This window comes from Natrix helvetica (assembly GCF_964273705.1).
Source record: "Natrix helvetica genome assembly, chromosome: 3".
NCBI classification, from domain to species: Eukaryota; Metazoa; Chordata; class Lepidosauria; order Squamata; family Natricidae; genus Natrix; species Natrix helvetica.
The window spans coordinates 100,764,228-100,791,797 of record NC_138549.1 but is presented as its reverse complement, the minus strand read 5'-3'; the positions used below and the strand labels follow the sequence as shown (position 1 = coordinate 100,791,797).

The 27,570-nt window shown below is 36.5% G+C and overlaps 1 protein-coding gene across 3 annotated transcripts; it reads right to left on the bottom strand.

Moving 5' to 3' along the window:
* Positions 1–4,972: 4,972 nt before the first annotated feature.
* ZRANB2 (zinc finger RANBP2-type containing 2) lies at positions 4,973–24,822 on the bottom strand. 3 transcript variants are annotated; one of them, XM_081947440.1, is made up of 10 exons: positions 24,480–24,822; positions 22,504–22,556; positions 22,303–22,411; positions 21,297–21,379; positions 19,286–19,362; positions 18,040–18,177; positions 16,194–16,369; positions 10,832–10,912; positions 7,200–7,361; positions 4,973–6,770 (listed from the first exon to the last, which is right to left on the bottom strand). In XM_081947440.1, the coding sequence occupies exons 1-10, from the start codon at positions 24,533–24,535 to the stop codon at positions 6,707–6,709; spliced, it is 999 nt and encodes a 332-aa protein (XP_081803566.1). In that variant the 5' UTR covers positions 24,536–24,822; the 3' UTR covers positions 4,973–6,706. The 3 variants fall into 3 exon arrangements, with proteins under 3 accessions (XP_081803566.1, XP_081803567.1, XP_081803568.1); XM_081947441.1 differs by lacking the exon at positions 24,480–24,822 and adding an exon at positions 24,211–24,460; XM_081947442.1 differs by lacking the exon at positions 24,480–24,822 and adding an exon at positions 24,129–24,203.
* Between the last annotated feature and the right edge of the window lie 2,748 nt (positions 24,823–27,570).

Genomic DNA, 27,570 nt, shown 5'->3' with positions numbered 1-27,570 from the left:
CTCGCAAGACGCTTGGACCCCCGTTTCCCCCTTCTTCCTCAACGGCGAATGAAGCCATGGGCTTAATCGAGGGAGGGAGTGCAGTCCATGGCTCAAGGGAACGGTGTAAAAGATGAAGCAGAACGATACGTGTCCGAAATCCTGGGATGGTAATGATACCAGGTTTAACAACCTGATCTATGGAGAGTCTCAAGTTATCCCGGTCATGATTGTCCCCAAGGTGCTTTTTCAAGAGGCAACTGGATTCTGAAGCGAAACGTCTTGGAAGAAACAAACCAGAAAGTCCAGTTGCCTCTTGAAAAAGCACCTTGGGACAGGTTTAACCTTTCCATATTAGGTAGCATTACTAGTATTATCCTGGATAGGACTAGTAGTCTAGTACTCCCTTAGCTTTAGGTAATGGAATATGGGGTGAGCTGTGTGCGTGAAAATCTGTGAGGGGATTATGAAACATAGTTTCTGGGGTATGGGAGTGTTACGATGAGGTATTGCACTGCAACAGGCTTCTGTACAGAATAGTAATATAGTTTTCCATGGTTTGAACTGAGCCCTGTTAAGTCCTTTTAGGTCCATGTGGTTGGTGAATTGAGTTGGTTGGCTTTCCAGTGACAGTCCCTTTGCAAAACACAGGCTTCTGCTGAGGCCAGACAGCAACCGTTCTTTTAACTTTTCCTCTAGGGCAGGGGTGTCCAAACTTGGGAACTTTAAGACTTGTGGACTTCAACTCCCAGAATTCCCCAGCCAGCATAGTTGAAGTCCACAAGTCTTAAAGTTCCCAAGTTTGGACACCCCTGCTCTAGGGCCTTCTGGCTATTCCCTGGTGACTGAAGGTGCCGATTACCAGGAAATGTGTATTTTGTAGTACTGTCTTGATGCTATCACTTTGAGTTGCAAGTTTTAAATATTGCCCTCCTGTACTTCTCACACATCTATTTCTGGCTGCAATTTTGTTTCTAAAGGGCATTTTAAATAAACATAGCAGTAATGCCACCTAGTGAGAAGTTATATGTAATTTTCTCTAGTGCTTTAAAACAGCATTTCATTAATAATGATTTAGGCTAATTATTGAGAAACAATTTATCTGCTGTATAATGTTGACTAGTTAAACAACTCTCTCTGTGGTGCAGCCAGAACAATCTGGAATTGAACACTTAAAACTGTACATGCTATTAGATTTTAGTAGGAGCCCTCCTATTCTATCACCAACACAGTATCAGCAGACCTTCAAGTTTCTGGGTTCTATAATCTCTCAGGACTTGAAATGGATACCTAACATTAGAACCGTCATTAAAAAGCACAACTTCTGGTGCCAACTCAGATAGCTTAGACTGCCCAAGGAGCTGCTGATATTTTTTCTACAGAGGAATTGAGTTTGTCATTTGTACTTCTGCCTGGTTGGTACAATAATCAAACAATTCCAACCAGCCTGCCTTCTACTGAGGACCTGTATACTGCACAAGCCAGAAAGAGAACCAGGAAAATATGTACAGACCCCTCACATCCTGGACACAAACTGTTTCAACTCCTCCCCTCAGGTCACCACTATAGAGCATTGCATGAAAAAAAACCCTAGTTTTCCACCCATCATTCTGCTAAGCAATTACCGTATTTTTTGGTATGTTAATGCAATTTCTCCCCCAAGAGGGTGGAAATGTCTGTGTCTTATACAGCAAATGTTGCCAAAGCCCTGCCCACCCTCCGGCCCGTACCCTTTGACCTTTGCCTCCCAGCAATTTGCCTCCTTGCAGCAAATAGCGAACAGCCTGGTCAGCTTCAGCACAGCTTCATTTAGCACAAGCAGCTGATTGGCTGTTGGATCTGCCTCCCGGAATACCACCTATCAGCTGTTCCAGGCTGCGGGGATTGCCACTGCCTCTTGCCGCCATCCATTTGCAGCTCCTGCCTCTTGCCGCCTCCGTGCGTCCTGTTTTTGGCCTCCACGTGCCTCATTTTTTGGCCATTCCAGGTGCTGCCTATCCCCACCTGGAACAGGCCAAAAATTGGGTGTGCAGAGGTGGCGATGGCGATCCCTACAGTATGGAACAGCTGATAGGCAGTATTCTGGGAGGCAGGTCCAACCGCCAATCAGTTGCTCATCCAATATTCTAATTCTAAAACATTCCTCTATGTCAGTTTCATTTTATGAGTTTTTGAATTATACAACAGAAACAGCCAGTACTTTATTAATAATGAAATAAAAATTATCCAAGGAGTTAGAAACCTTGCAAAACCCAATCTTTGTGCACAATTAATGGGATTAACAATTTGTTATCAATTTGTGAATCAATGGGATACATTCCTTGGAAGAACTGAACACAGTATGTCCAAGCAAAAAGTAGATAAGAAAGAATAAGACCCCAATAACAAGTGGATGTTATATCAGAAGCAAATGGAGGATTGATGAAAGCATTTTCGGGGAAGATCTGAAAATAATTTATTACTTTCCTATAATTATAGAGTGATCATCTGTAAATTTACAAAGATTCTGCATTCAGGTTGAAACCTCCTATAGGCTTAAGATTTTTGTCAAGATCCTTTTAAAATAAAGTTATGAAATACTTCTCTTATAAAGCAATGAAATCCCACAATTCCTTGTAAAACAATTGTTCACTGCTTTGCCTTGTCCTACAATGGTCTAATCAGACTTTCTCAAATGAATCTACAGACCAGATCATATTATCTAGCTATTTGTTTTGTAGCTAATTTTATGCTAAAAGTAGCAGCTGAATAAAATTTTTACTTTGCTAATTCTTTTTCACTCACTTTTTGTAGACTTTGAAGAACCTTTTTCATTTTGCTAACAATTACTGTAATTCCTAAATGTAATTTATTTGTAAGTATGTTTGTTTATTTGGATTTATATGCCGCCCTTCTCCAAAAGGACTCAGGGCGGCGTACAACATTAAAAAACACACATCCCAAAAGTTTAAAAAAAAATTAAATCCATATCCAAAAAAACAAACCAAATTTAAAAGACAATACATTTAAAATAAGTTAAAATTAACAGGCCAGGCCAGCTTGCTGGAAAAGCCAACTTTTTAGGGCGCGTCGGAAGGACCGGAGGTCAGGGATTATGCGAAGCTCCGGGGGCAGCTCATTCCAGAGGGAAGGCTCTCCCCCTGGGGGTCACCAGCCGACACTGTCTGCCCGACGGCACCCTGAGGCCAACTCTGTGGGATCGTACTGGACGGTGGGAGGCTACTGGTGGCAGTAGGTGGTCTCGCAGGTACCCTGGGCCTAAGCCATGGAGTGCTTTAAAGGTCATAATACTTTGAATCGCACCCAGAAAACAACCGGCAACCAGTGCAGGCCGCCTAAAAGGGGTGTAACATGGGAGCACCTAGGTACCCCCATGACAACCCGCGCAGCCGCATTCTGGACCAGCTGAAGCCTCCTGGTGCTCTTCAAGGGCAGCCCCATGTAGAGAGCATTGCAGTAGTCCAGGCGAGAAAGCATAATTTATATTATGCTAATTTGATGAATACATTTCCTCATTACTGGTTCCATTGCTTCCCATTTTATCTAGGGAGATATTTGAAAAGAAAACCGAGGTGGGAAGAATTTTTTGCTGATTGGGTAGTAAATACTGGATCAAACAACTAGAAATGTATAAAGCAGGGCTTTCTAGTTTTAGTTCTAAAGTCACTGGACTGTGGTCAGATAGGCAATTAGGTATTGTTTGCTGCTTGATATATTAGGTTTATTCTTGATTTTGATATCTACATACATATTCTTACCTGAATAGGAGTTATATTTATTAGAATTTTTTTTATATATAAAACATATAAAACATATGTATATATAAATGATGGGGTGATGCTTCATAATCTATCATGCGTAGTCCTGGAGTTTGCAACAAAATGACCATATTGAAGATAGGTTCTTATGTAGTTTATATCTGCTTTCCCCCAAGATATGCTTGTGTTTAAATCCTTTCCTAGTATCAAATTCTAAATCTCAGTTTTTTATAATTTTGTTAATTATTTTGTAAGAAATTGTACCAGATCCTGAATAGGTTTAAAAAACAATGAACTAATAATTTATCTAATTATCCCTTAATAAATATGGACTTTTCATTACAATCCTACATTAATCTGTGAATTTTAAAATTTAAACTAGTTTTAAACAAACTTACAATTCCTTTTGACTTATTGGGGTCTGTAACAAAATATGTTTATTGAAATATAAATTTTTGATGTGTTCTAGAAATTTCTTCTAACATAACAACTGAGATGGAAAGGATCTTATACAGATAGTTCTCAACTTACAACATTTCATTTAGTTACCGTTTGAAGTTACGGCACTGAAAAAAGTGACTTATGACCATTTTTAACACTGATGTCTGTTGTATCATCCCATGGTCACATGATTTACATTTGGATGCTTGACAACTGACTCACATTTATAACAACTGTGTTAGTAACAACTGCAATGATTCACTTAATAAATATGCCAAGAAAAGTCATAAAATGGGGCAAAACTCACGTAACAAATTTCTCACTTGGCAACATACATTTTGGGCTCAGTTGTGGCTGTACGTTGAGGACTACCTATACAGGGTTTCTAATTAATAATCTTTTTAATTGTAGTCCCAAATTTCTAAAATTCAATGAGATATTTTTATACAACTTTAAAAAATCATTTCCACTAATTTATATACTTTGTATCCTATGAAAGAAACCAAATTCATTTGGGTTTACAAGAATATATTTTTGATGGTTTGTTTTCTCTTTGATTCCCAACCCTTGTTATATCCTCCTCTGTTGGACTTGGTATGGAGGAATCAGCAGCCCCACTGTTACTTTTATCTCCCATGCTAGATTCGTTTATTAGTCTATCTCCAGGTTTACTTGGGATCAAAATTTCCAAGTAAATTTAAATTGTTTCAACTCATAACATTAAACATAAATGAACTGCAATCTATGCAACATCTGGCAGTGTTTAAACAGAAAGGATATAAACTACAAATAAATGACATTTTTAAAACTGGCATGCTTTATTTACACATCCACAGAATTGGATCTTCATATAACCAATACAATTTGAATCCAAGCCAAATGAAACCCATAATTTTCCTTTAGTTATTCTAGCCTATCATATGCCGAGATTAAAACTTGTTAGGTACAATACTGTGAATAAAAGCACAATAATAGCAAATTGTTAACATGTAGCAATTAGCAAATCTGGTTTTCACATTTTTTTAGACTTTGAAAAAGTCAGGCACAGTTACAAGACTATTTGTACTTGTGCAATCTATGCTACAATTTAGCACAAGAAAGAGGATACCTAAGAGGAAGCAATATAGGATTACAGGCATATTTTTCTGCAAAATTTATCCAAAATATCCACACAGCAAAGCCTTATTGCTGTCATTGATCAGCCCCATCACCCATCAACTTTAAGATGTTCATGAAAGGGGGGAAAAGTTGATGGCAGTTCTGCTCCATTTGCTATTGAGCAGTTTGTTTTACGAAGCAGATCTTCCAAAATGCAAGATATTGAAGGCATAGCCTATTCCTTAGATTTGTTAATTTCCCTTAACATACTTACCTTAGATGTGACTGAAGATGACAAATACATTTCCCCCAATCAATTTAAGAGTGGTCAGTACTTAACAAATACATTTGATAGTAAAAGAAAAGTGAAAATGAAACATGCTAAGCCATGAATTAGTTGAGAGAGATGTGAGGTTTTAGGATTTCTACCCTTTTGCATAAACAATTTCAAGAACAATGCTTCTTCTCCAGATCATATCAATTTGGCTAGCTTGTAGATGTTAATTCACCAAGTTGTTCTTTGTGGTTTTCCAAAGATGGTATTCTGGCCAAAACAGGCCTATATAGGACTGGACTACTGCCAGAGCACAAATCAGTTCTGGTTCTGAAAGCTATCTTCTGGAAAAATCACTGAAATGGCAGGTTTTACACAAGGGGTTTTCTTATTTATTGCTGCAGTTTCACCAAGTGACATTAGTTTAATGTGTTCTGGTAAGCAGGAGTACCATCAATGATACATAGCTGTCTTGCCTGAAGGAAATATATTTATTTCCATATTTTATCTGCAGCATAATGCAACTATAAATTTGCTGAGTCAATAAAGAGTGAAGGACTATGGAATCAAATATGTTACATGCCTTATGTAATACATTATAAAATTCTGCAGGAAATTATACAGAAAGATTTGGGGTGGGGTTTTTTTGCAAAACATCCAGGAAATAATTTATACTAGGTTTCTTCTCTGTTAGATATCACAAACCTATTAAAAAGAGTTGTTTAGAGTTGTTCCTCTAAAGAATTATCCTACTCTGAAACTGAGATACATTTGTGCCTACTAATATTGAAAGGATGACAAAGAAAAATTAAACTAAACTTTTTCAGAAACTAGATTTTGAAATTTACATGATGACATAGCAAGAGATTAAGATGGTACTTGGCTGATACTTTCAAAATAGACTAAATTAAAAACACCTGTTAAAGTTTAAGCCCAATTTAAAAAAAATAACATATTTGCTTTTCTGGGATCAATTTATGGCTTAAAATATTTCATTACATGTTTTATGAGTTAAACTAACTGCAGTTTTCCATTAAACATGCATCTCTATTAGCAGGATGTACCATTTCTGACCAAATAAAACATCAACTTTTTTATATAGTCTCATGCAATGGACTGTTGGTTTGTTTGTGTGTGTGTGTTTGAATTTTGTACATTATTTCTTTTTGGAACTTGTACGAGATCCAGAATGAGAGGAACCAGAGGATGACCTGCGGTTTCTGAAAGATAAAAAATGGGAGAAAGCATGCAAACAAATAAGTTTTAAGTGCTATGAACGTCACAGGGAATGAAAAAAGAGGAAGAGACAGTAGGATTTGAAATGTACTTATTAGACTTCCTATTTGCATCTTAACAGTTCACATAATTAAGACTCTTCAGTTAAGAAGAGTTTGTACATTTTTAAAAAATGCAACTTCACAAGAGTGCTATAAGAATCACATGTTTTCTGCATTGCATGTGTATGATTATCTTTAAGATAATTAAAGGTAGCAAGAATATATTTTTTTAAAGCCACACTAGACAGAATAAAATGGCTATCACTCCACATACACAAACACAACATACGCACAGCTTAAAATATTCTGCTCCTTGATCGTTCCAAAGCCAGCATTTAAAGAACAACCATTCTTATTCTACAAAACCCAAACCTTTCAGGTGACCGTGATCCTGTTCGCCTTTTTTTGCGATCACCAGAAGAAGATCTAGATCGGCTTCTCTTTCTGCTTCTCTCAGTGGAGGAGGATGAATGAGAGCTTGAGTAAGATCTTTTCCTTGGGGTTGGAGAACCCCTGACGGACCTGGAGCTGGATCTTTATTAAGAAATAAATCAGACTTAATCCAAGCATAAACAAAAATGCAACACTCTACATCAAATGCAGAAATATAAATTCAGATTCAAAGAACACAATTGATGTATGAATACTTACTGCCACGTTAACAGGGACCTAAACCTCAACCATTTTAAATTAGTATTTCTCTAATAGCCTGTCCAGAACTGACTACATAATATAAAAAAGCTCTTTTTGCTGGTTTAATTTTTTATTTTCAGTACTGTAATAGCAAGCTTGAATATTAAGATAAAGAAATAATAGAGATACAAATTACTCATATGCTGAAGAAAAAGGAGGGGGTCAATTTAAATAATGTAATATGCTATATATTTAATAAACCCTTGAAAACAAATATCTGATGGAAGTGTTAAGTCATTTATATACTGTAACATCGAGAATGTTGGTATAGGTAGTTCTCAGCTTACAACTATTCATTTAAACATCAGCTCAAAGTTATGACAGTCTTCGAAAAAATGACTTAGGACCCTTTCCTTGAAGTTATGACCATCTGCGGCCATGACTGCAATTTGGGCACTTGGCAACAGGCCTGCATTTATGAAGGTTGCAACGTCTTATGGCCATGGGATTGCCACAACAGAAATCAACAGAAGCCAGATTTCCTTAACAATTGCCATGATTAACCCAACCATGTGGTTTGCTTAACAATGGCAGTAAAAATGGTTGTAAAATTGGGCTGGTTACATGATGAGGACTTGCTTAGTGAAGTATCACTCAGTGACTAACATTCAGGTCCCACTTGTGATCATAAGTTGAGGACTACCTGTAAGAGATTTGCATTTGCAAATACAGGAAAGTAAAAAGCCCCATGTTTATGGCGATTATTTCAGCCTGAATAGGTCTAAAGCTCAGAGATACTGTATAAAGCCGTAATGTTTCAGACTGATTCATCCATCCATCCATCGGCAAGAGCATATAATCATTCAAACCAAAGGGAAACATCTATTTTCAGGCTGCCAATTCTTGACACAAAATATTTGGCCTCATTACCGTATTTCCCAGAAAATAAGACTGGGTCTTACATTAATTTTTGCTCCAAAAGATGCATTAGGGCTTGTTTCCAGGCGATGTCTTATTTTCAGAAGAATATGGTACTAAATGTTTCTGTCTGGTAGACAATCTTAACTGGGGCTTATTTTGGGGGTAGGGCTTATATTACAAACAGTTAGGTCTTATTTTCAGGGAAACACAGTAAATATGGAAATTGCATAGAATATGGAAGATTAATAATTTTGTGCCTTACAGCTTTGGAGTTAGCTTTTTATTTTCTTTTTAAAAAAGTTAAGTGAGTTAACATGGATCCATTAGATTACAGGTAGTTCTCAACATAATGACGGTTCAGACAGCCTAGAAAAAGTGCTTTATAATTTGTAAAGCACTTCTGGTTGTCGAAAAACATTGCATCATCATTCACACAGTCACAAACTGGGTGCTTGGCAAACTGTTCGCACTTATACGACCGATTGCCAAAAGTGCCATGATCATGTGATCACCATTTGCTGGTTTCTCCAAAACTTCATTGTGGAATCTGGCAGGAAAGTTGCAAATTGCTGTTGCCTCCTACAAAGTCTCCCACTTGTCTCCAGGGGCTGACTGCAAGAGCTGTCTGCCAAAGACACATTCTTTGGAGGGTGCAGAAACAGAACTGAAAAGATTTGAGCTCCACTCTTGAATGCTGCTGGAGGATTTCTCTTTTGCACTTGGAGGGGAGTTACATTTTGGTGCGGTGCAGAAATGGAGATCAAATCTTGAATGCTTAAGCTCCCTGAAGGCTTCCCGCATGTGGAGGGAGCTGATCTCTGGCTTGGTATAGAAATCAGTTCAAATCCTGAAAATATAAGTTCCATTCCAGCGCCCTCCCAGAGGACTTCCTTCATGCGCATGGAAGAAAGCAGAACTCTTGATGAGCTGCAGAAATGGACTTCAAATCCTGATGATTTGAGTTCTGTGTCCTGCAGTCTGCCAGTGGAGTTCCCTTCCAGTTATGCAGAAAAGCTGAACTCCTTCAGCAAGCAACTCTTTCAGCCATCCCAAAGACAAGAACGAGCCAAAATACAAGTAGAGAATGGAGAAGGGTAGAATGAGCATGGGGTGCTTGGGGCGGATGAGGGATGTCCTAGAAGACCCACCATAGGTCATGTAGGTTTCTTCACTCAGGAGCCGATAATCCTGCTTGGATTTCGTTGGAGTGATTTTCAGCTCCTGAGTCTCCCAGAGCTTTCCCCACCCAAGGAACCCCCTACTTGGGGTTCTGTCTGCTTAATAACCCGTGAAATCACTTAACTACTGCAACTGGGAAGGTGGCTGCAGAACGAAGCAGTCATGTGATGTCTCACTTAATAACCGCTTTGCTCAACAACCAAGATTCCAGTCCCAAATGGAGTCCTAAATAAAGAACTACCTGTAAAACAAAATAGAAACAATGAGCTGAAGCCAACTTTATCTATATTTGACAAGTTTAGCTCAGTCACTAAAGAGACTATAGTGGTGTAGACTGGATTCTGAAATCACCTTAATATTCTGATGCCTCATAAAAAAATAATCAAAGAAAATAATTTTGCTGCTAAGCTCTTGTTATCTCATTTATCAAACGCTGAACTTCAGCGTTATTCCTTAATTGCATTCAAATATGCAGAATTTTTTTAAACAATGTACAATGTAGATATTTTGTCAGCTTCTGTTCACTCATAGATTCATTGATACATACAATTTGCTCGCAGTGCTTAAACCTTTGCATGCAATTGTCAGAATTAATTTTTAAAAATCCTGCCCTATACTGTAGGCAACCATATTAACTGCAAATATTTTCAGACAGATTTTTGGGAAAGTAAAGATCAGACTAGCAAGGCAGTACTTTACCTATATCTGTTTTAGACATGGGGAAAATTATCTTTGGATATACATTTTAATATAATTACTGTTTTTTCCTATTTTTAAAAAATACAAACCACCACCAGAAATAGGGAAAGAGCTTTGTTATTTTAAGATTGAATATTGAACATTCAGCATGTATGTATATAGTTTAGCTTACAATACAGATTAACACCTGCTAAATGGTAAATTGAATGTACACATACATTTTAGTTGGTTAGATTTCCTGCCTTTCCTCTAAAAACGCAAATAATTATAATCATACTACTTCTCTTATAATTTTCACAGTCTCTTGTAAAGACTCTGAGGGAGATGGGTGGTTCAAAAATGTGAAGAATTAATTAAAGCAATAAATAAACACTTTCACTCTCTTAATTTTTAAATACCTTCTTGGAGAATTTGTTATAATCATTTTGCTACTTTAGTAAATATAATTTCATTTGCTATTAAAATTATATTAAAAGAAAGACATTTGTAGCAAATGCTTATAATAAAGTAGTATGGACTTCTTCATCTCTCTCTCTCTCCCTCTGATAAGCAGAGCTTGCTACCTCATTCACCTTGATTTCGACCCACGAGATCTAGAACGTTCTCTGGAGGTGGAATGAGACCGTGACCTTGAACTGGAAGAGCTTCTGGACCTGAAACAACATGAAGATTTATTTTTTCTTTTTGGGAGCAACAGAAAAACAATAATCCAATGAATTTAATATTTTAATTTAACAGTATTTGATATTAACATTATTTTATCTCCTTCACCTCATTGGGACATTTTTTCACAGAGTGATTTAAAGAAGCAAACAAAAATTTGGTTAGGAATTAAATAGCTGTTTGATTTAATAGCAACAGCATAAGCTAACTGAGCAGGACTTATTTTTATCTATCTTGTTAGGTCAATATTTTGAAATATTTTTCCCAAATAATTTTTCATATATTATGTTTGGAAGTTATCACAGAAGATAAGCTTATTGTCTTTTTGAAGTCCAGTCAATAAATAATAATAATAAAAGATTACAGGTAGTCCTTAACTTATGACAATTCCACCACTAAAAAGATTTGGTCATGTGTCATCACATGGTTGTGCCCAATTTTAGTATCTTTTTGCCTTAGTTGTTAAGATAATCCATCTTCCCTCATTAATTTTGACTACCAGAAGTTGGCTGGAAAGGTCTCAAATGGTGATAGCACGTGACCTTGGGACATTGCAGCCATCATAAATGCATGTCGCTTCCAAGTGCCCAAATCACAATCCTGTGACCATGAGGATGCTGTAATGGTTGTAAGTACAAGGATTTTTCAGTGCTATTGCAACTGGTTGCTAAATGAATGGTTATAAGTTGAGGACTACCTGTAAATTTAAATTACATTCTCTTGAAATGATTTATTTTAAACTTTAAGAACATTTCCAATGGGTTTTGATGTGTAAGTCACAGACAAAAATGAATCTTGTAAGTTAGTAAGAACTGCACAATTCAAAACAGAAAATAATCAAGTTAAAGTTACCTATGTTCCACAATAACTTGAAAGCAATTTAAGTACAATTCAATAACTCTTGATGAAAACCAAGTTGCATGAATCTAAATATATCTACTCAGAAATTAGCCTTAGTGGAATTTGTTCTGACATAATTTATTTTACATATTTAGAAGTAAATGCTAGTATACTCTATGAGATTTCTTTTTAAATAAATGAGTATCTTCTTAGGCGTAATTAATTTCAATTCTAGGCATAGCCCTAGAGTTCAATAAGTTATTTTCAATATTTATCTATTATCATTTGGGAAAAATGTTTGTAGAGCATCTGGAACATTGCTGATTTATGATATATCGAAGTATTCATATCTTTCACTTTTAAAACTGTACATCTCTGATTATATATATTTCCTGAACTTAATGATAGGTTTTATCTATTTTAGTTTAAATAGTAGCAAACTGAAAAAACTGATGAGAGTAGTAAAAAATTTTAAACCACTTTTTATACAGCTTGCTGTTTACAGGACAAAAAATTGTTAACACAAGGAAAATGCACATGGGGATCCCTAGACTGCATACATTTATTCCATTGTATTTAAGTACAATGACAATAAAGATTATACTTATAATTTTAAGTGCTCCCATAATAGATCTTAGAAAACAAGATAGGTGTAAAATTTCATTTATCTTCAGTAAAAGAAATACTGGATTTTCCATTTAAGAAAATATTTTATTTTAAAAGAACTCTAGAAAATGAATTTAATATTACCATTCTGGCCTAAATTTTTGATTTATCAATCATACAAAGATCTAGCAACATTAAATAAATAAATTACATTTTCAATCTGAAACATCTTAATTAATTTAAAAAATGGACTAGATCTGGAAACTCTCATGAGCTGAGTTGAATTAACATTCTTGTTTGATGAATAGTACTTTTGATTATTCTTTATGAAAGATTAAACCCCCTGGAAAAATAATAAAGCATATTTTTGTAATCAATATAGATGAACTAATAGTGACTGTCAGTAGCATATTGTTTATGTGACATTGGTCAAATAGTTTGACTCATTTCATTTCTGACAAAGTTGGCCTTGTTGAAAGATAAAAGACCAGTAATTGAAGAATCTGCTTGCTAAATTCAGCAGAGGTTACTCTATATACCAGCCAATCAAATTCATAGGGACATCTAGACTCATGTATTGCACATCTAATTAGAGGCATCATATCTAATTAAGAGTCAACAGACATAAAGTCTCAGTGAAGAAAAACATAAGCACAAAGCCTTTGCTTAGGACGAGTTAAATCATGGGCGTCAAACTCGCCATGTCACACATTGCAATGTTTTCCCCTTTGCGGAGCTGGGGTGGGCGTGGCCTGTGTGATGCATCTTGCCCGCGGGCCACAAGTTTGATACTTCTGAGTTAAATACTGATAGCTGTACTGATAGTACTTTTTAATGCTCTTTCATATAATGAGAATGAAGGTTTAAAGGGGAATTATCAGCTAGTTCAACCCCCTATCAAAGTAGGATCGTAACAGAACATCAGATGGTCATCTTGACGCTTTTAAACATCTCTATGAAAGGAAAATCTACTGCCTATTAATGCAGTCTGTTCCATTCTTGAGCAGCTTTACCTTCTGGAAATTTCTATTTGTCTGATTATCGACAGATATGCACTGGACCATAGACCTAGGTATCTGTTCACTATTCAGCCCATTTTCCTTAACCTGGGAGCATGCTAGATATAACTCAGAACCATGAATTCCATATTCATCTAAAAACTTTTCAGAATATTATGTTCTAACCAGACATTCTTCTTGGGAAATTGTAGTACCCAGATGTCTAGCTAGCTAAGCCTATTGAAACTGCCTAATGAAACTGAACAAAGATCATAAAGAATTAAACACCTCTAAGTACAATCTCCTTTTTAAAGTCAAACACCAAGATCTCCATCCAGAAAGCCAGAATTCTTGCTTTTCTGGTTATCTGCAAAGCATAGAAATCAACTAAGTTCAAAAGTTCACTTGCTGAATCAATCTCCTGGCTTTATTCCTTATCTCTACCAGCTCCTTGACAGCTTACTGCAGTGCCTTACAATGCAAATATGGATTGATTTAAATCACCAAGAGAAAAAGCATAGATTTAAACTTCTCATTTGATCTAAGATTCAAACTTGTGTATTCTCTCGAAAATTATCTTCACAGCTTTCTTAAATATTTGAATACCAATTCAATTAGTTTCTGATTCACAATTCCTTCTTATGCTTTTTTTTACGTGTATGATTCTTATGTTAACTTTCCTCCCCTTAGAAGAGTTTAATTATGATACAAGGATTGAACAAAGCTATAATATGTGATTTTCCATATTATAGAGTCCAGAGGGGGGGAAAACATGTTGAAGTACGTAGTTATTTAATGTGTTGGATATCTTTAATTTATTTTATACAATTTTAAGTATAGGCTTCACATATTTATAATAAAAAGTATAATAATACTGTTTTTATACAATATTAGAAGTTTTTAGAATTTTTTTTTAAATCTGGAAAAATATATTTTTTTAAAAAATCTTTTAAAAAATTGTGTGTCTTGAGTTCACCATTTCAACAACCGAGTAAAAATCTGTACTTTATGAAGTACCGTTAATTAAAATCTTTAAGAAACTATTTTTAATTTATTTTGTAACCAAATAGTTTTGAACTTCATGATCCTTGATCCACCTGCCCTATTATTGCTGCCCAAGTGTTATTAAAAAATGTTTGGTAACAGTATTTGGATGATTATCTACAAAAGCCTGAATTGTGTTCCCTTCAGCGCACGAAACAATAACTTTATGCCGCATTTTTTTCTAATAATTTATGAACAAGAAAGAGTGAAGTCCTTTGGAATTCTATTATTTTTGCAACAAATATTTTTAATTGATTATGTGTTTTATTTTTCTTTCTCAAGTATCAATGTAACAAATGCTGTTTTTCTTAGTCCATACAGCCTTTCAAGACTTGATCTTCCTCTAGCAACATTACCCTTCCCTTTATTTATATTCAGTAATTATTGCTGTCTTCTCTCTATTTTCCAATTTTAGATCATGATATATACAATTAAGTTGTTGGTCTGTGTTTCCTAACCAGCCAAGCCAAGCCATATTCTCTTCTATAAAATAGATAATTATTTCCCCATATGTTGTTCGAGCTGTGACAAATTGTATTAAACCTCTGAATGTTAATATTTATCCCAGTAAATTTTTCCATCTGCATGTTAAGCTTATTTATTATTGATTTTCAAATGTAAGCTTGAGCTAATAAATCAGAAAAAGCTCTTTACATACAAATAAAAACCAGGGGTATTTGAGTCTATATAAGCCTGAACTCTGAGCTTTAGGACATTTCGTAGTTGTACAAATAGAGCATATGAATTTCCACATTATGGGAAATTCATCATTTATGATGATTCCCCAGTAGTAGATGGAGTGGCAAAGAAACAATTAGCAATTTCACCCTTCCCTTTTTTCCAACAAGGACTACATCACTGTACTGGAGTCCTTTCCAAAAGTGAAAGGATGTCTTTTTTTTTTTTTTTAGAATGTTATGTCTAAATATAATCCAATATAAAGAATTTTATTTTGTTCCAGTAATATCATTTTATAAAAGGTCCTGGGCTATTTGTAAGCTGATGAGGATAGTAAACATGTTTTAAATCCATGAAAAAAAAACAATCCCAAAATATGGAGACTACAGAATCCTGAAATCATCAAATTCCTTAATTGGAGTGTTAACTTTTATCCAACTTAGTTTTGCTTTAGGGATATTTTAAAATATAACTTTATTTGTGTTTGACAGTTTCTTCATATACAACTTTTTATGAATAATTCATCATAAAACTGATACAAAATGGAGGTGTGTAATTTTTGTTTAAAACAATGCTGCCCAAAACTAGGCTCTTTAAGAGGTTCACTAGGGAAAGGGCTAATATGTATACAGAGAGCCACGTTTATTTAGAAGTTTAAATAAATTACAAGCTCTTCTTCCTTTTAAAATCCAATCCCTTCCCTTCAAAATAAGGATAACTTTACTTTTTAATAAATTTCTGCCAATAAGCAGATCATTAAATACTTAGATTAATAGTTGCCTCTCACCAGCCCATTAACAAAAACGTATTTGAAATCACACAATCTCTAGGAATCAGCAGGACTATATTTAGCTGCTACAAAAATACTAAAATTAAGAACCAAATCTTTAATTTTCATGGCTTCTAAACTCACAACTGTTAAAAATCCACCTCCAATTCACTCTTTTTAAATGCTGTTAATCCCTGCAGTTGGATACGTAAGATTGATTAAACTAACTAAAACTGCAAAAAAATAATGTAAAAGTTAATCACAAAAGAGATGTAAATAAAGAAAGTTAGATACTGACATTTTGTCTGGCGTTACCCTTGACCTGTACCCGTTTACCTGGACCTAGACCTTGAGCTTGAGTGGGAGGATGAGCGAGATGAAGATCGTGAAGGAGAAGATCGAGACTTGGAGCGACTTCGTGTAGCAGCGGAAGGCTTCTTATTGGCAGAATCTTCTTCTTCACTACCATCAAGGTCATATTTAGAGAGATCAGCATCATCCTCATCTTCATCCTGGAAAACAATACTGGCAGCTTTTTATGCTCATTAGGAAAAAAGTAGGTATACTAGTCTGATAATAAATCCCAGAGGATGTCCATAAGATTCCTCAATAAGGACAAGGAAGTTTATGCAGACTGTTCACATATGTAATACAAATGATTCTATAAATATTAGATTTAGACAGAAGAGTTGGACATCTCATTTAGGTTAAAAAAAACTGATGTGGCCAGCTACTATGTTTTGACGAAGATTCATCAAAATGCCACAGAATAATCAGGTTTGCCTGTTTATCCCTAATTCCACACAGAATGAATAGTTTAGTTAAATCTATTAATATCATTTATTTTGAGGGAAAAAGAAACAATCTTTAAATATTAAGTTTTTTTCTTTATTCAACCAGATCAAACTGATATTAAAAAGTGGACTTAATAAGTTATTTAACTGACAGGAATTATGAGTTCATGCATACACTCATACATACTGTATTTTTCGGACTATAAGACGCTCCAAAGTATAAGATGTACCTAGCTTTTGGGGAGGAAAACAAGAAAAAATCTGCCTCTGCCTCCCAGCAATTTGCCTCCTGGTAGCAAATAGCAGTCAGCTTTAGCACAGCCTGATTTAACACAAGCAGCTTATTGGCAGTTGGATCTGCCTCCTGGAATACCGCCTATCAGCTGTCCCAGGCTGCTGAGATCGCTGCCACCCATCGCCATTGCCACCTATTGCTGGCTCCACGCGCCCCATTTTTGGCCTGTTCCAGGCGGCAGGAATCGCCGCCACCTATCCCTGCCGCCTGGAACGGGCCAAAAATGGAGTATGGCGAGGCGGAAATAGGTGGCAGCAGTGATGGGCAGCAACAGTGCTGATGGGCAGCGGTGATCCCTGCAGCCTGGAACAGCTGATAGTAGGTATTCCGGGAGGCAGATCCAAACGCCAATCAGCTGCTCGTGCTAAATCAGGCCGTGCTAAAGCTGACCACGCTTGTTTGCTATTTGCTGCAAGGAAGCAAACTACTTGGAGGCAGAAGCCGAAGGGTGAGGGACGGTGGCTGGGCACGGCTTCAGCAACATTCAATGTATAAGACGCACAGACATTTCCACCCAATATTCAATAAATATTTAATTCATATTAGAATAATTGTTTCCTCTCATGCAATGTTAAGCTACATATCTCATACTGTGTGTGTGTGTGTGTGTGTTTTTCCTCTAGCTCTCAATCTCAAGTGACTGTGGCAGCGTACGTAATAAAACATAAAACACAAATGAAAAATAATTTTTCAATTGATTGTGTATTTTCTTTCTTAATTTTTGAAAGTTCCTTTGAGGACCAAACAAAAAGGTATTATTCAAATATACAGAGTTGTTTTTAGAACCATTTTTAAGTACTCTCCGCAAGCATTAATAGTCATTTCATCCCTAAATGTACAAACACATCTTTTGTAAGACATTTACTGAAAACTGATCTAATTATACATTATTTTCCAAAGATGTTTCTAAAAAGTCCAGCATTCAGAGGACCTTGCATGTTACTTACCATACAGAAATAAAAGGCCTGAAGTTTCCCATCTTGCTGGATAAGGTAAGTGATCTCTGACATATTAGAGTTGAGAAGTTAAGGTTAATACCATTCTACACATTTACCTATGGATGGAGTATTACACCTTGAAGATTTTCTTTTACCTCATCTAATTTATACTTAGACAGATCTCCATCCTCATCCTCCTCTTCTTCCCCTTCAGATTCCTTATCTTCAACTTCCTTTAAGATAGATGCAGGACCAACAGGTTTCCCTCTATATTTTTTCTTTTTGCGGCCAAACTAACCAAAAACAAAACATAAATGTAAGCTGTTGGAACATGCTTACGTAGGAATTAAGAGACATTGGCTTTTTGCAGAATATGCATACAGTTTTCCATGCACAAATGACTATATTGCTTCATTTTCTTGTTGCAAAAAGGAAACAAAACAATCCAGGTTATTATGAGTTAAATAGATCTAACTCTAGCACAAGCCCAGCTATATATTTTAAGATGAACTCTTAAGAGTTTAAGTCAATGTTTGCTGAACTGAAATTTTCATTTCCTGTCTATAAATATTTGTCTATATATGTGTGCATAATAGGTACAGGCAAGGGATAAGTTTGTATGTGAAAAAATGATCTGTTTTGATATGAAGGATCCATTATTTTTACTCCTTATTTAGAGGCAGTTTATTCATTAAAGGAATTAATACTAACTTTTTGTCTACCTCACATTTCTTTGGTTTCTCGCCAATGAATATGTATATTTAAAATTCAAAATAAAGTCTCATGTATATATTGGCTGGTGGAAAAATATATCCAAAATAGTTTAATTTTTTTTTCTTTTAACCGTTTTTTTCTGTTTACGCCTTTTCATTAAATTCCACACAATTTCCTCTCAAGCAAACAGAGTAAGTAATTTGATGTACAAATTGAATTAATGGAAGGACTGGTTAGTATTAAAAAGAATCTATAGTTTTAGGCAACATTTTCCATCCTAGATATGGTTCTCCGGAGCTATCTAAAGCTGCCAACATGGAATTGTAACATGCTAAAATAGGGAAATTATGAACTATTAAGTGTAATCACAGTACCAATTTTTACTAAATAAAAATCAAATTTTGCATTTGCACTCTATGCTTTTTATAACTTGTTCGATATCTCAGGAATTTCTTCCTCTATAAAGATATTAAAACTAAGCCTTATGGTGTTACAGCCTATAAGGTTACTTTTAAAACCTTTTTTTTGTAATGTCAAACCAATGTATTATTTCAGCATAAAAATATAACTGACATTTTCAGAGCTATATTTATGAATTAGGACTAAAGGAATGGATTTAGGTATGAGTTTTCCCATTAGTATATTTAAAAAGTAACATTTCATTGCATACAGGTATGTATCACTCACCTCATCATATTCCCCATCTGACTCTTCACGTTCTATATATTCAACATTCTCTCTTTCATTGAAGCCCCCACCATATCCTACAAAAAGAAGTTTCCAGAAACCTCAAAAACTAAACCAATACTCAAGGATATGACATGTTATTTTATATTAAGTAAAAATAACAGCAGAGATTTCTACGTCAGAGCCTATTAGTTTTCATAAAAGGCTGTAAAAATTGAAAGGGAAACAGAGGTATGGAAGCTATCCAGGGTGGATAAAAATTGATGTTTTTTTTTTTAAAAAAACTAAAAATCAGATTTTAAAAAATTTAAATTGGATTTTTTTTCATTTTTATCAAATTTTGGAGTAAAAACTATCTAAATATTTTTATTTAAGATATATTAGTTTGTTCAGCATGAAATGGAGCTTAGTTATGTAGCATGAGGCTGTGTGTCTTCTGCAATATTGGGACTGTTGGTGAGTTAACAGTGGGTCAGAGGAGCTGCTGCAGGACAGAGATGAGAGTTGCTCTTTAAAAAGTATGATTTAAAAGAGTTGATTTAAATCAAGCCTTTTTACTAGGCATTTAAAACAACTCCATCTTGGAGTTATCTATATATTATTTCATTAGTTTTACTGTGCGGGTAAATTAAAGTATACAGAAGCAATGGCATAGTAAACAGAACTTCCTGGCAGTTACTTGAAACTAATCTAAGCTAAGGCAGCTGACAGATTTGAGTTGTGGTACAAGACTCTCTAAGAGTTTCAGAGAGGAAGAATAGATTGTAGAAACGGAAACAAAATCATGTTGTGTGAGCTTAATTATATGGTCAGAAACTGTTCCAGGAACCAACTGAGATGCACATTTTTCAGCCCCACAAATTCCGTTTAGATAGTACTGTTAAGGCTAAATATGTAAATCACATCTTGAGCAGCATGCATATAATACACAAATATTTCACGTCAAACTTTGTGTTAGATGCAACATCTGCCACTGTAGGAAACATTTTCATATATTGAAATTATTCCGCCCCCCTTTAAAAATCACCATCTGCCATGGCATTAAAAAACATTTACACAGCTATGGACATACTCACTAGGAAGCCAAAGATTCTTCCCCAAAACTGCAGTCCCCGTGGATCCCTCAAAACCATTTCTACAAGTTATAAAGTTCTACAGAGGGCGGTTTATATGCAGTATCAGTAGCTGCACATGACACAGGAATAAATTCTAGTATACAAGCATATATTAAGAACTTTCCTTAAATTTACTCTAAATCAAAATTAGCAAATTTCAATTAAACTGTGTTTTGTATGAGTAATATTATTTCTGTGCTCCACAAGACATCTTTTCCACCCAGCTGATGCAAAGGTTTCGGTTACAAGGGATTATGGCTTTCTGTGTCCTGAGCATTTTTTGAAATCTAGAACAAGGAAAGTGCAGTAGGCATTCTTTCACAATATTCAATACCATGATGATAATTCTTGAACTCAAAACTGCAAGTGATTCCACATTCCAACAGTTATCTCTCTTAAAAATGAGTTTCAACTTTTCTGACACCTGTCAAGCCTTAATTGCTGCATTGTGCAATGTTTATGGTTCTCACCTCGAATTTGTTTCTTTTAGGGAAAAAAAGGAATACATCACCAGAGATCTTGGGACATATTCAACATTTCACATGCTAAATATTTCTTAATACAGAGAGAGGGGCACTCCATGAAGCCACTAGTAACATTTGATTTGAACTCCTCTGAAATCTATTAGCAAATTTATCTTGATCAAATTCCTAAACTGATGATCTTTTATTAAATTGGTTGTCCCAAAATTAATTTAATGTCAATCTGATGGCTTTTTTCCTGTTCAAGGAATCAGACTGATTTGATATGATAGCCCAGCTTGGAAATCTGCAACAAATCAGTACGAAATTCCAAATGAATCAACTGAGTTATTTGAGCCAGATCTCTGCCATGCTGTACACCTTAACTATTTGGTACAGAGTATTTTCTAAAGCATGTTTAACTAAGGCTATTACCTGTTCTTTCTTCGAGTTTGGCATACTTTGGAGTGTTGCACATATTGCATTCTGACCTTCGTGCCCAATTAACATTACCACATCTTTGGGAAGAAAAATACATTAGTTTAAAAACTGAAAATAATACTAGTACAACAATTAACAAGGTAAATATTATCTGACACCTGAAGAACTGAGAAGTTTAAAATAATTGCTAATTTAAAGAGCCAAGTTTCTCTCCTATATTTCAAGATACAGCCAATAGCATTTAAATGCCAAGTAAAATATGTTTTTTTTTTGACACATAAACGGGTATATATACATCTTTGATAAATATTTAGTGCCCCAAAACTTTTGCTCATAGTTATACTTAAACCTAAATCTGAACAAAATACAAGAGAAGTAAACAAAATATTTTACTTTGACCAAACAATTCATTGGTTTGTTTGGGTGAGTTTTTGCAAGTCAGCGAGTTAAAGAGATGGAGATATTCTTCTATCATATATAGATTTTAAAGCAATACAACAATTTCCATATGGTATCAATGAAAAAACCAATAAAATAAAACTGGCAGACAATACGTAATGAAATCAAGTTCAATTTAGCTAAAACTGACAATTACATCAGTAATGCAAATAAATATATAATTCAATTGCCTTGTAATAGATATCACAACTTGTCTAAAGTTATATGGAAACTGCAAACGTTTTCATTACTATTTATTCATTTTTCAGGCTGCCCACTTGCCAAATGATTCTAATTTAATGCACCAATTTGCTGGATCTACTAAATGAGTCAATTTAAGTCTGTGCTCTTACAGAACAGATTATCACAGTAAACCCAAGTACACTTATTTGGTAGTAAGATCTTCTGTATTCAATGAACTATCCTTATGAGTAAATAAGTATAAGAGAAGGGCGAACAAATTATAAAAGAGGCACATATGGATAATATCAGCAAAAAACCCTAAAAGTAAAGGACAATGAGATTAAACTAAGAATAAATTCAAGTTTCAAGATCAACATACGTTTTACATTGCCAGTCATTAGCACTAAAGAGACCACGGCTCTTTTCAGCAAGTGTCTTCCCTATTTCAGTCCCTCCGGCTTTCATCATTTTAGCTTCTGTAGTTTTTTCTGAAAGTAGAAAACAGGCATGTAAATCAATCAATTTCCTGTACGTTTAATTTTGGAACAGTCCCATCAAAATAAACAGTTGATATAGTCACCTCGACCACATCTGTTACAGCTGGTTCTTCTAGCAAAATTAACATTACCACATCTGCAAATAAAAGAAACATTATTTTAAGAACTTTCAATGCAATTAATAGTCCCAAGTTTTGATTCAAAATTATGCAAATTAGCTCAGAACTCATCCAAACTCATGCTTTTAAAGATGATTTTATAAACAAACATTTGTACTCACACTTATAAAATAATTGCTATTCCATTTTAATTACACTGATCTATAAGGCGAAAAGTTTCGGAACTGAAAGTAGCTGAATTTTTACCAGAATTGGGTAAAAAAAGGTAAGGAAATAAAAGAAAATGAAGTCCTGAGTATTAATTGGCTCCAGTTCCCAAGCTACAGCTTCAGGTAAAAATTGCATCAAAATAATTCAAAATTATGAGGGGGATGTGAGATTATGCTCCATAGCTTTTCTGCAAAGTGTGATACAGCAATGAGAATGGTGCCACACCAATCACTGTAAATTTATCTTTTTATTGATATCAATAGCATAGCTTTCCATTCATTTATTGGTTTTTCTTGTAACATTTTCATGCTTTTTGCATGAAAAACTGACAAGCTCTAACATCGGATTAAATGACAAGGTTCCATCTTTATTCATCTAAATGAATAAACGGAGCTTTTTGGCTTGTCTCTTGTGAACTGCAATAGGATCATCCCCGGGGAGATGATTGATTTGGTTCCCTCCACACCATTGGGACTCTGAAAGGCACTGACTTTTTCTGCTTGTTTAGCCAACGATCTTTAGTCTCAAAGCGAAGATAAATTTATACATTTCCATGTGGTACCATTTTCATTGTTCTACCATACTTTGTTGAGAAGTTATGGGGCATCGTGATCATTAGACATCTCCCTCCCTTGTAGGCAAATATACTCAACTGTGAAAAATTGTTATTGTGAAATATTTTGAAAACTTTAGTCAACCAGCATCTGCTTTCTAATCCATCTAATCAAAATATGTAAGGATTAACACATTTTATCTTGGAGGTCGATAATTTCCCCAAATTTGTAGCCCGGTGTTAGCTACCACAATTCTCCCAGGTAAAGCAGAAAGATCATAATATACCAAGCCAGAAAATTATTTGACCTTTTTTAGAAGCATGTAATGCAATTAAATCCAAATGCAAATGGACACCCTTTGAATTTTAAATGTGAATCAGAAGGTACTTTGAAAAGCTTTACTTCTTTACTGGGCCTAGGTGGCGCAGGCTACTTCTGCTGCACACCAGCAATTAAGCAGTTTGAATCTCACCAGGCTCAAGGTTGACTCATCCTTCCAAGGGGGGTAAAATGAGGAGCCAGATTGTTGGGGGCCATAGGCTGACTCTGTAAACTGCTTAGAGAGGGCTGTAAAAAGCACTACGGAGCGGTATATAAGTGCTATTGCTACTTCTTACATTTCTAAATTACCCAGTTCATTTCCTATGTAACGCATTTAACGTGTTAAAAAGAAGACGACCACTCAATATAATAATTCACTTTGCAGGTTGAAGAAATGCAATCAGTGACACGAGGCGATTCATTACGCATTAAAAAAAAACACCCTCATTTTTTCTCCCAGGCAGATAGCTTCCCACAGAAGTTACTATTCATAGCACTCTTAACTCTTATTATTCCTATCATGGTTCCCAGGTAATATCTTATGCCGGGATCCTACCCTGGAAAAGTCAAGCTGGTGGTTTCTGACCTTGCGCTGGCCGTTCGGAAGATGGAGGCCTAACGAGGAATCGCAGTGACCGCGACTAACACGGGACTACATCCGGGTCTCCTTAAAAATCGGCCCCCATTGCGGGGTGGGGGGGAGGGGAAAATGAAAGGGGGGGGCAAAAACCCCGCCCGTTCCCCGCTTCGTCCCGCGGTATCACGCTCCGCAAGGCCTCGGGGGCCGCCCGGGTCCCTCCCGTGGCTTCAACGGGCCCCAAACCCAGCCGATTCCCTCCGTCCTAGCTCCCTTACTTCTTGTCGGGGCAGATCCAGTCTCCGTCGCTGACGCGGAAATTCTTAGTCGACATCTCGGCCTCGGGAACGGCCCAAAGCTTTTCCGCTCGGGCGCCTCTCCGGACAAGCCCGAAGGAGGCAGCGGCTCGGCTTCGGCGGTGATTGGCCAGGATTGGCGAGTGGGGTCTTGAGGCAAAGAGAGCTGCCTTTTCGATCGCCTGTTCACCTGTGACGAGTTTTCTCGGTCATGTTATTATTATTATTTTTGGCCGGCTCGTTAGCCGCTCGCTGGAGCGTTGGGGGAAATGCTCCGAACGAATTCAGAAACGAAGGGAGGGGGGAAAAAATCAGGAATTCCATTAGCCGACCCTGAAGGGACAATGGCGCGTAAAGGCTGGGAGGTTCAGAGAGCGACCTCTAGCGTTTGGAGGACTTTATGGCATTGGCATAAGTTTGACTTGAGAAGTTATTTTGTGCTTCGTTGTAAAGTACTGGCTTTTGATTATGGCGTTTGTCAACCTCAGGAACTTTAAGACCAGTGGTGTATTAACCATTAAGCACATGCTTAGGGAACCAGGCCCAAAGGGGGCATCACAAAGTTGAGAAAGAAAAAAACCCCCAATGAAGATTTGTACATTATATACAAAGGAGGAGGACACCAAGATTTATCAGTGCTTAGGGCACCAGTGAGCCTTAATCCGCCTCTGCGTAAGATGTGTAGACTTCAGCTGCAAGGGATAAACACTGCTGTAGTAAATTGTTGGGTAGTCCTTAATATTAAATATTAAAAATATGCCTTGATCACGAAGTAACGGCACGATATGGAGCAACAACATGGTTGAAAATTATGTATATACATCGTATACTATAGACCAGTGATGGCGAACCTATGGCACGCGTGCCACAGGTGGCACACCGAGCCATTTGTCAGGGAATGTGAGGCGCTGCCCTGTCAGCTGGCTAGTGCGCATGCGCGTGCTGGCCAGCTGATTTCACCCTTTTTTAAAGCCATTTTTTGCCCTCCCCAGGCTCCAGAGGCTTTTTAGGAGCCTGAGGAGGGCGAAAAGAGCCTCCCACGCCCCACCGGGGGCCCTCTGGATGCTTCAGGGACCGTCCGGAGCCTTCCCTAAAGCCTTCGGAACGCTTAAAATGACCCTCAAAGCCTCGGAGGGTCGTTTTAAGCGCTCCAAATGCATCAGGGAAGCCTCTGGACGGTCCCTGAAGCCTTTGGAATGCATAAAACGACCCTCCAAGCAATCCGGAAGTGACTTCCGGTTTGCTCGGAGGGTAGTTTTGAGCGCTCTGAAGTCTTCAGGGAAGCCTCCGTACGGTCCCTGAAGCCTCCGGAGGGCCTCTGAGGGGTGTGTGTGTGTGGGAGGCTCTTTTCGCCCTCCCCAGGCTCCTATAAAGCCTCTGGAGCCTGGGGAGGGTGAAAAAAGCCTGTAAAAATGGGGGGTGTCGGACCTGTTGTGCGTGCATGCGCACTGGGGGGGTTGCACATTGCATTATGGGTGCGGCACGCCCGCACAAGACCCCCCTGCTCTCTCCCCACTTGTGGCACGCGAGCCAAAAAAGGTTCGCCATCGCTACTATAGACAATATAATGAGAAATGAGAAATACTGGACTAGAATTAGACATTGGAATTAAAATTGCTGGAAGAAATAGCAATAATTTCAAGCAACCTGATGCACTTGGACAGCTGGAAGAGAAAAAGATTTATGTTGAAGGAGAAGAGTGCTGACATATTACACTGGTCTCAAAGATACATAATATTAAGGCTATGGTTGCTCCACCTTTAATGTCCCAGTAGAGGTCATTCCCTTTGAAGTGAGATCGGTCCCATTCCTACTTTCCTTTTGGAAAGCCCTCAAGATACAGTTTTTCAGTCAACTTTGGGTACCATGGTGAGACACCATGGTGAGACGAATAAGTGATTTAAGGGATAGCTGACTTTCCCTAAATCTTGAGTTTTATCTTTTTTGTTTTTCTCTTTTCACTTAGTGTTTTATTGTTTTTGTCACATTTTGTCAGATTGGCAGCTGCATAAATTTGTTAAGCAAAGCAACAAATTCAATAACAGCACATGTCGGTGAGACACGTTTTATCAAAAAGGTTGAACAAAGATCCATTTGAATTGCTTCAGAAAATTGGTAAAAATATTCACGATTGCCCAAAGATATGCAAGAAAACTGTTCAGTGCTAGTTGATTTCACAAGCATAAATCTACAAGGATTCGAATAAAAATTAATAAAAGTAAAGTGTGTTGCATTATGAGGACTCATAAGGACTTGAGGGATAGAACAATATGGGGAGCAGTAGGGAGAAGGATGAGCAGAAGCAAATTAGGGCGGATTGAACTTGAGTTAAAAGCTTGCTTAGAAATACAATTTTTACAGTCTTTCTGCACTTTACAAAGAAATGGGCAGATGTTTTTGTTCACTCAGATTACTGGGGAAAAGGATAAATCAATTGGTCCTTGTTTTTCTTTGTGTTTTTGCTTTTGCAAATGAGCAATTCTCAGATCAACAGCTGAACCAAAACCCAATAATCCTTCTTCCAAATACTGTGTTTCACTTTTCTGAACAATACGTCAGGGACAAGCACATTCAGACATGCTTAAATTGATATGTGAAAGCGTTACAAAATGCATAATATTGCAGAAAAATATATTTAAAAAAAACAATGTAAAAGCAAACTAGAGAAAACTAAGCGAACACTTTTCATGTTGAGTGCATATGCTAACCAACTAATAAAGAAACTGGATAAAACAAAGTTAAGATTTTTTTAAAAAGAAACTGAACTAATATTAACAAAATTATCCATCTCTAAAATAATTAAGCTTAAAATAATGTTCTCAGGCAAAGTTGCAGCAGATGGCAGCTCTTAATTGGCCATGACTGATCTCCAAAATGTTAAACTGGGTTAGACCTGGTTAGTACACAGAGATAAAAATTTCTAGAAAATCTGAGAGAATTTTGTATGCTACAGTGAGAAGTGGAAAGAAAAAAAATCATCCTGGATCATGACAGTAGCAAATCAGTTGTGTACTGCTGCCCATTAATCTACAGAAAGACTTTTATGAGGTCTTGAAGAATTAACCTTCACTCA

Bases quoted from the DNA above. Each gene is read 5' to 3' on its own strand.
- ZRANB2 (XM_081947440.1), bottom strand. From the start codon at position 24,535: ATGTCGACTAAGAATTTCCGCGTCAGCGACGGAGACTGGATCTGCCCC. The intron at 22,412-22,503 runs GTGACTATATCA...TTCTACTTTCAG, and splicing joins CTGTAACAGATGTGGTCGAG to AAAAAACTACAGAAGCTAAA. The intron at 21,380-22,302 runs GTATGTTGATCT...TTCTTCCCAAAG, and splicing joins AATGACTGGCAATGTAAAAC to ATGTGGTAATGTTAATTGGG.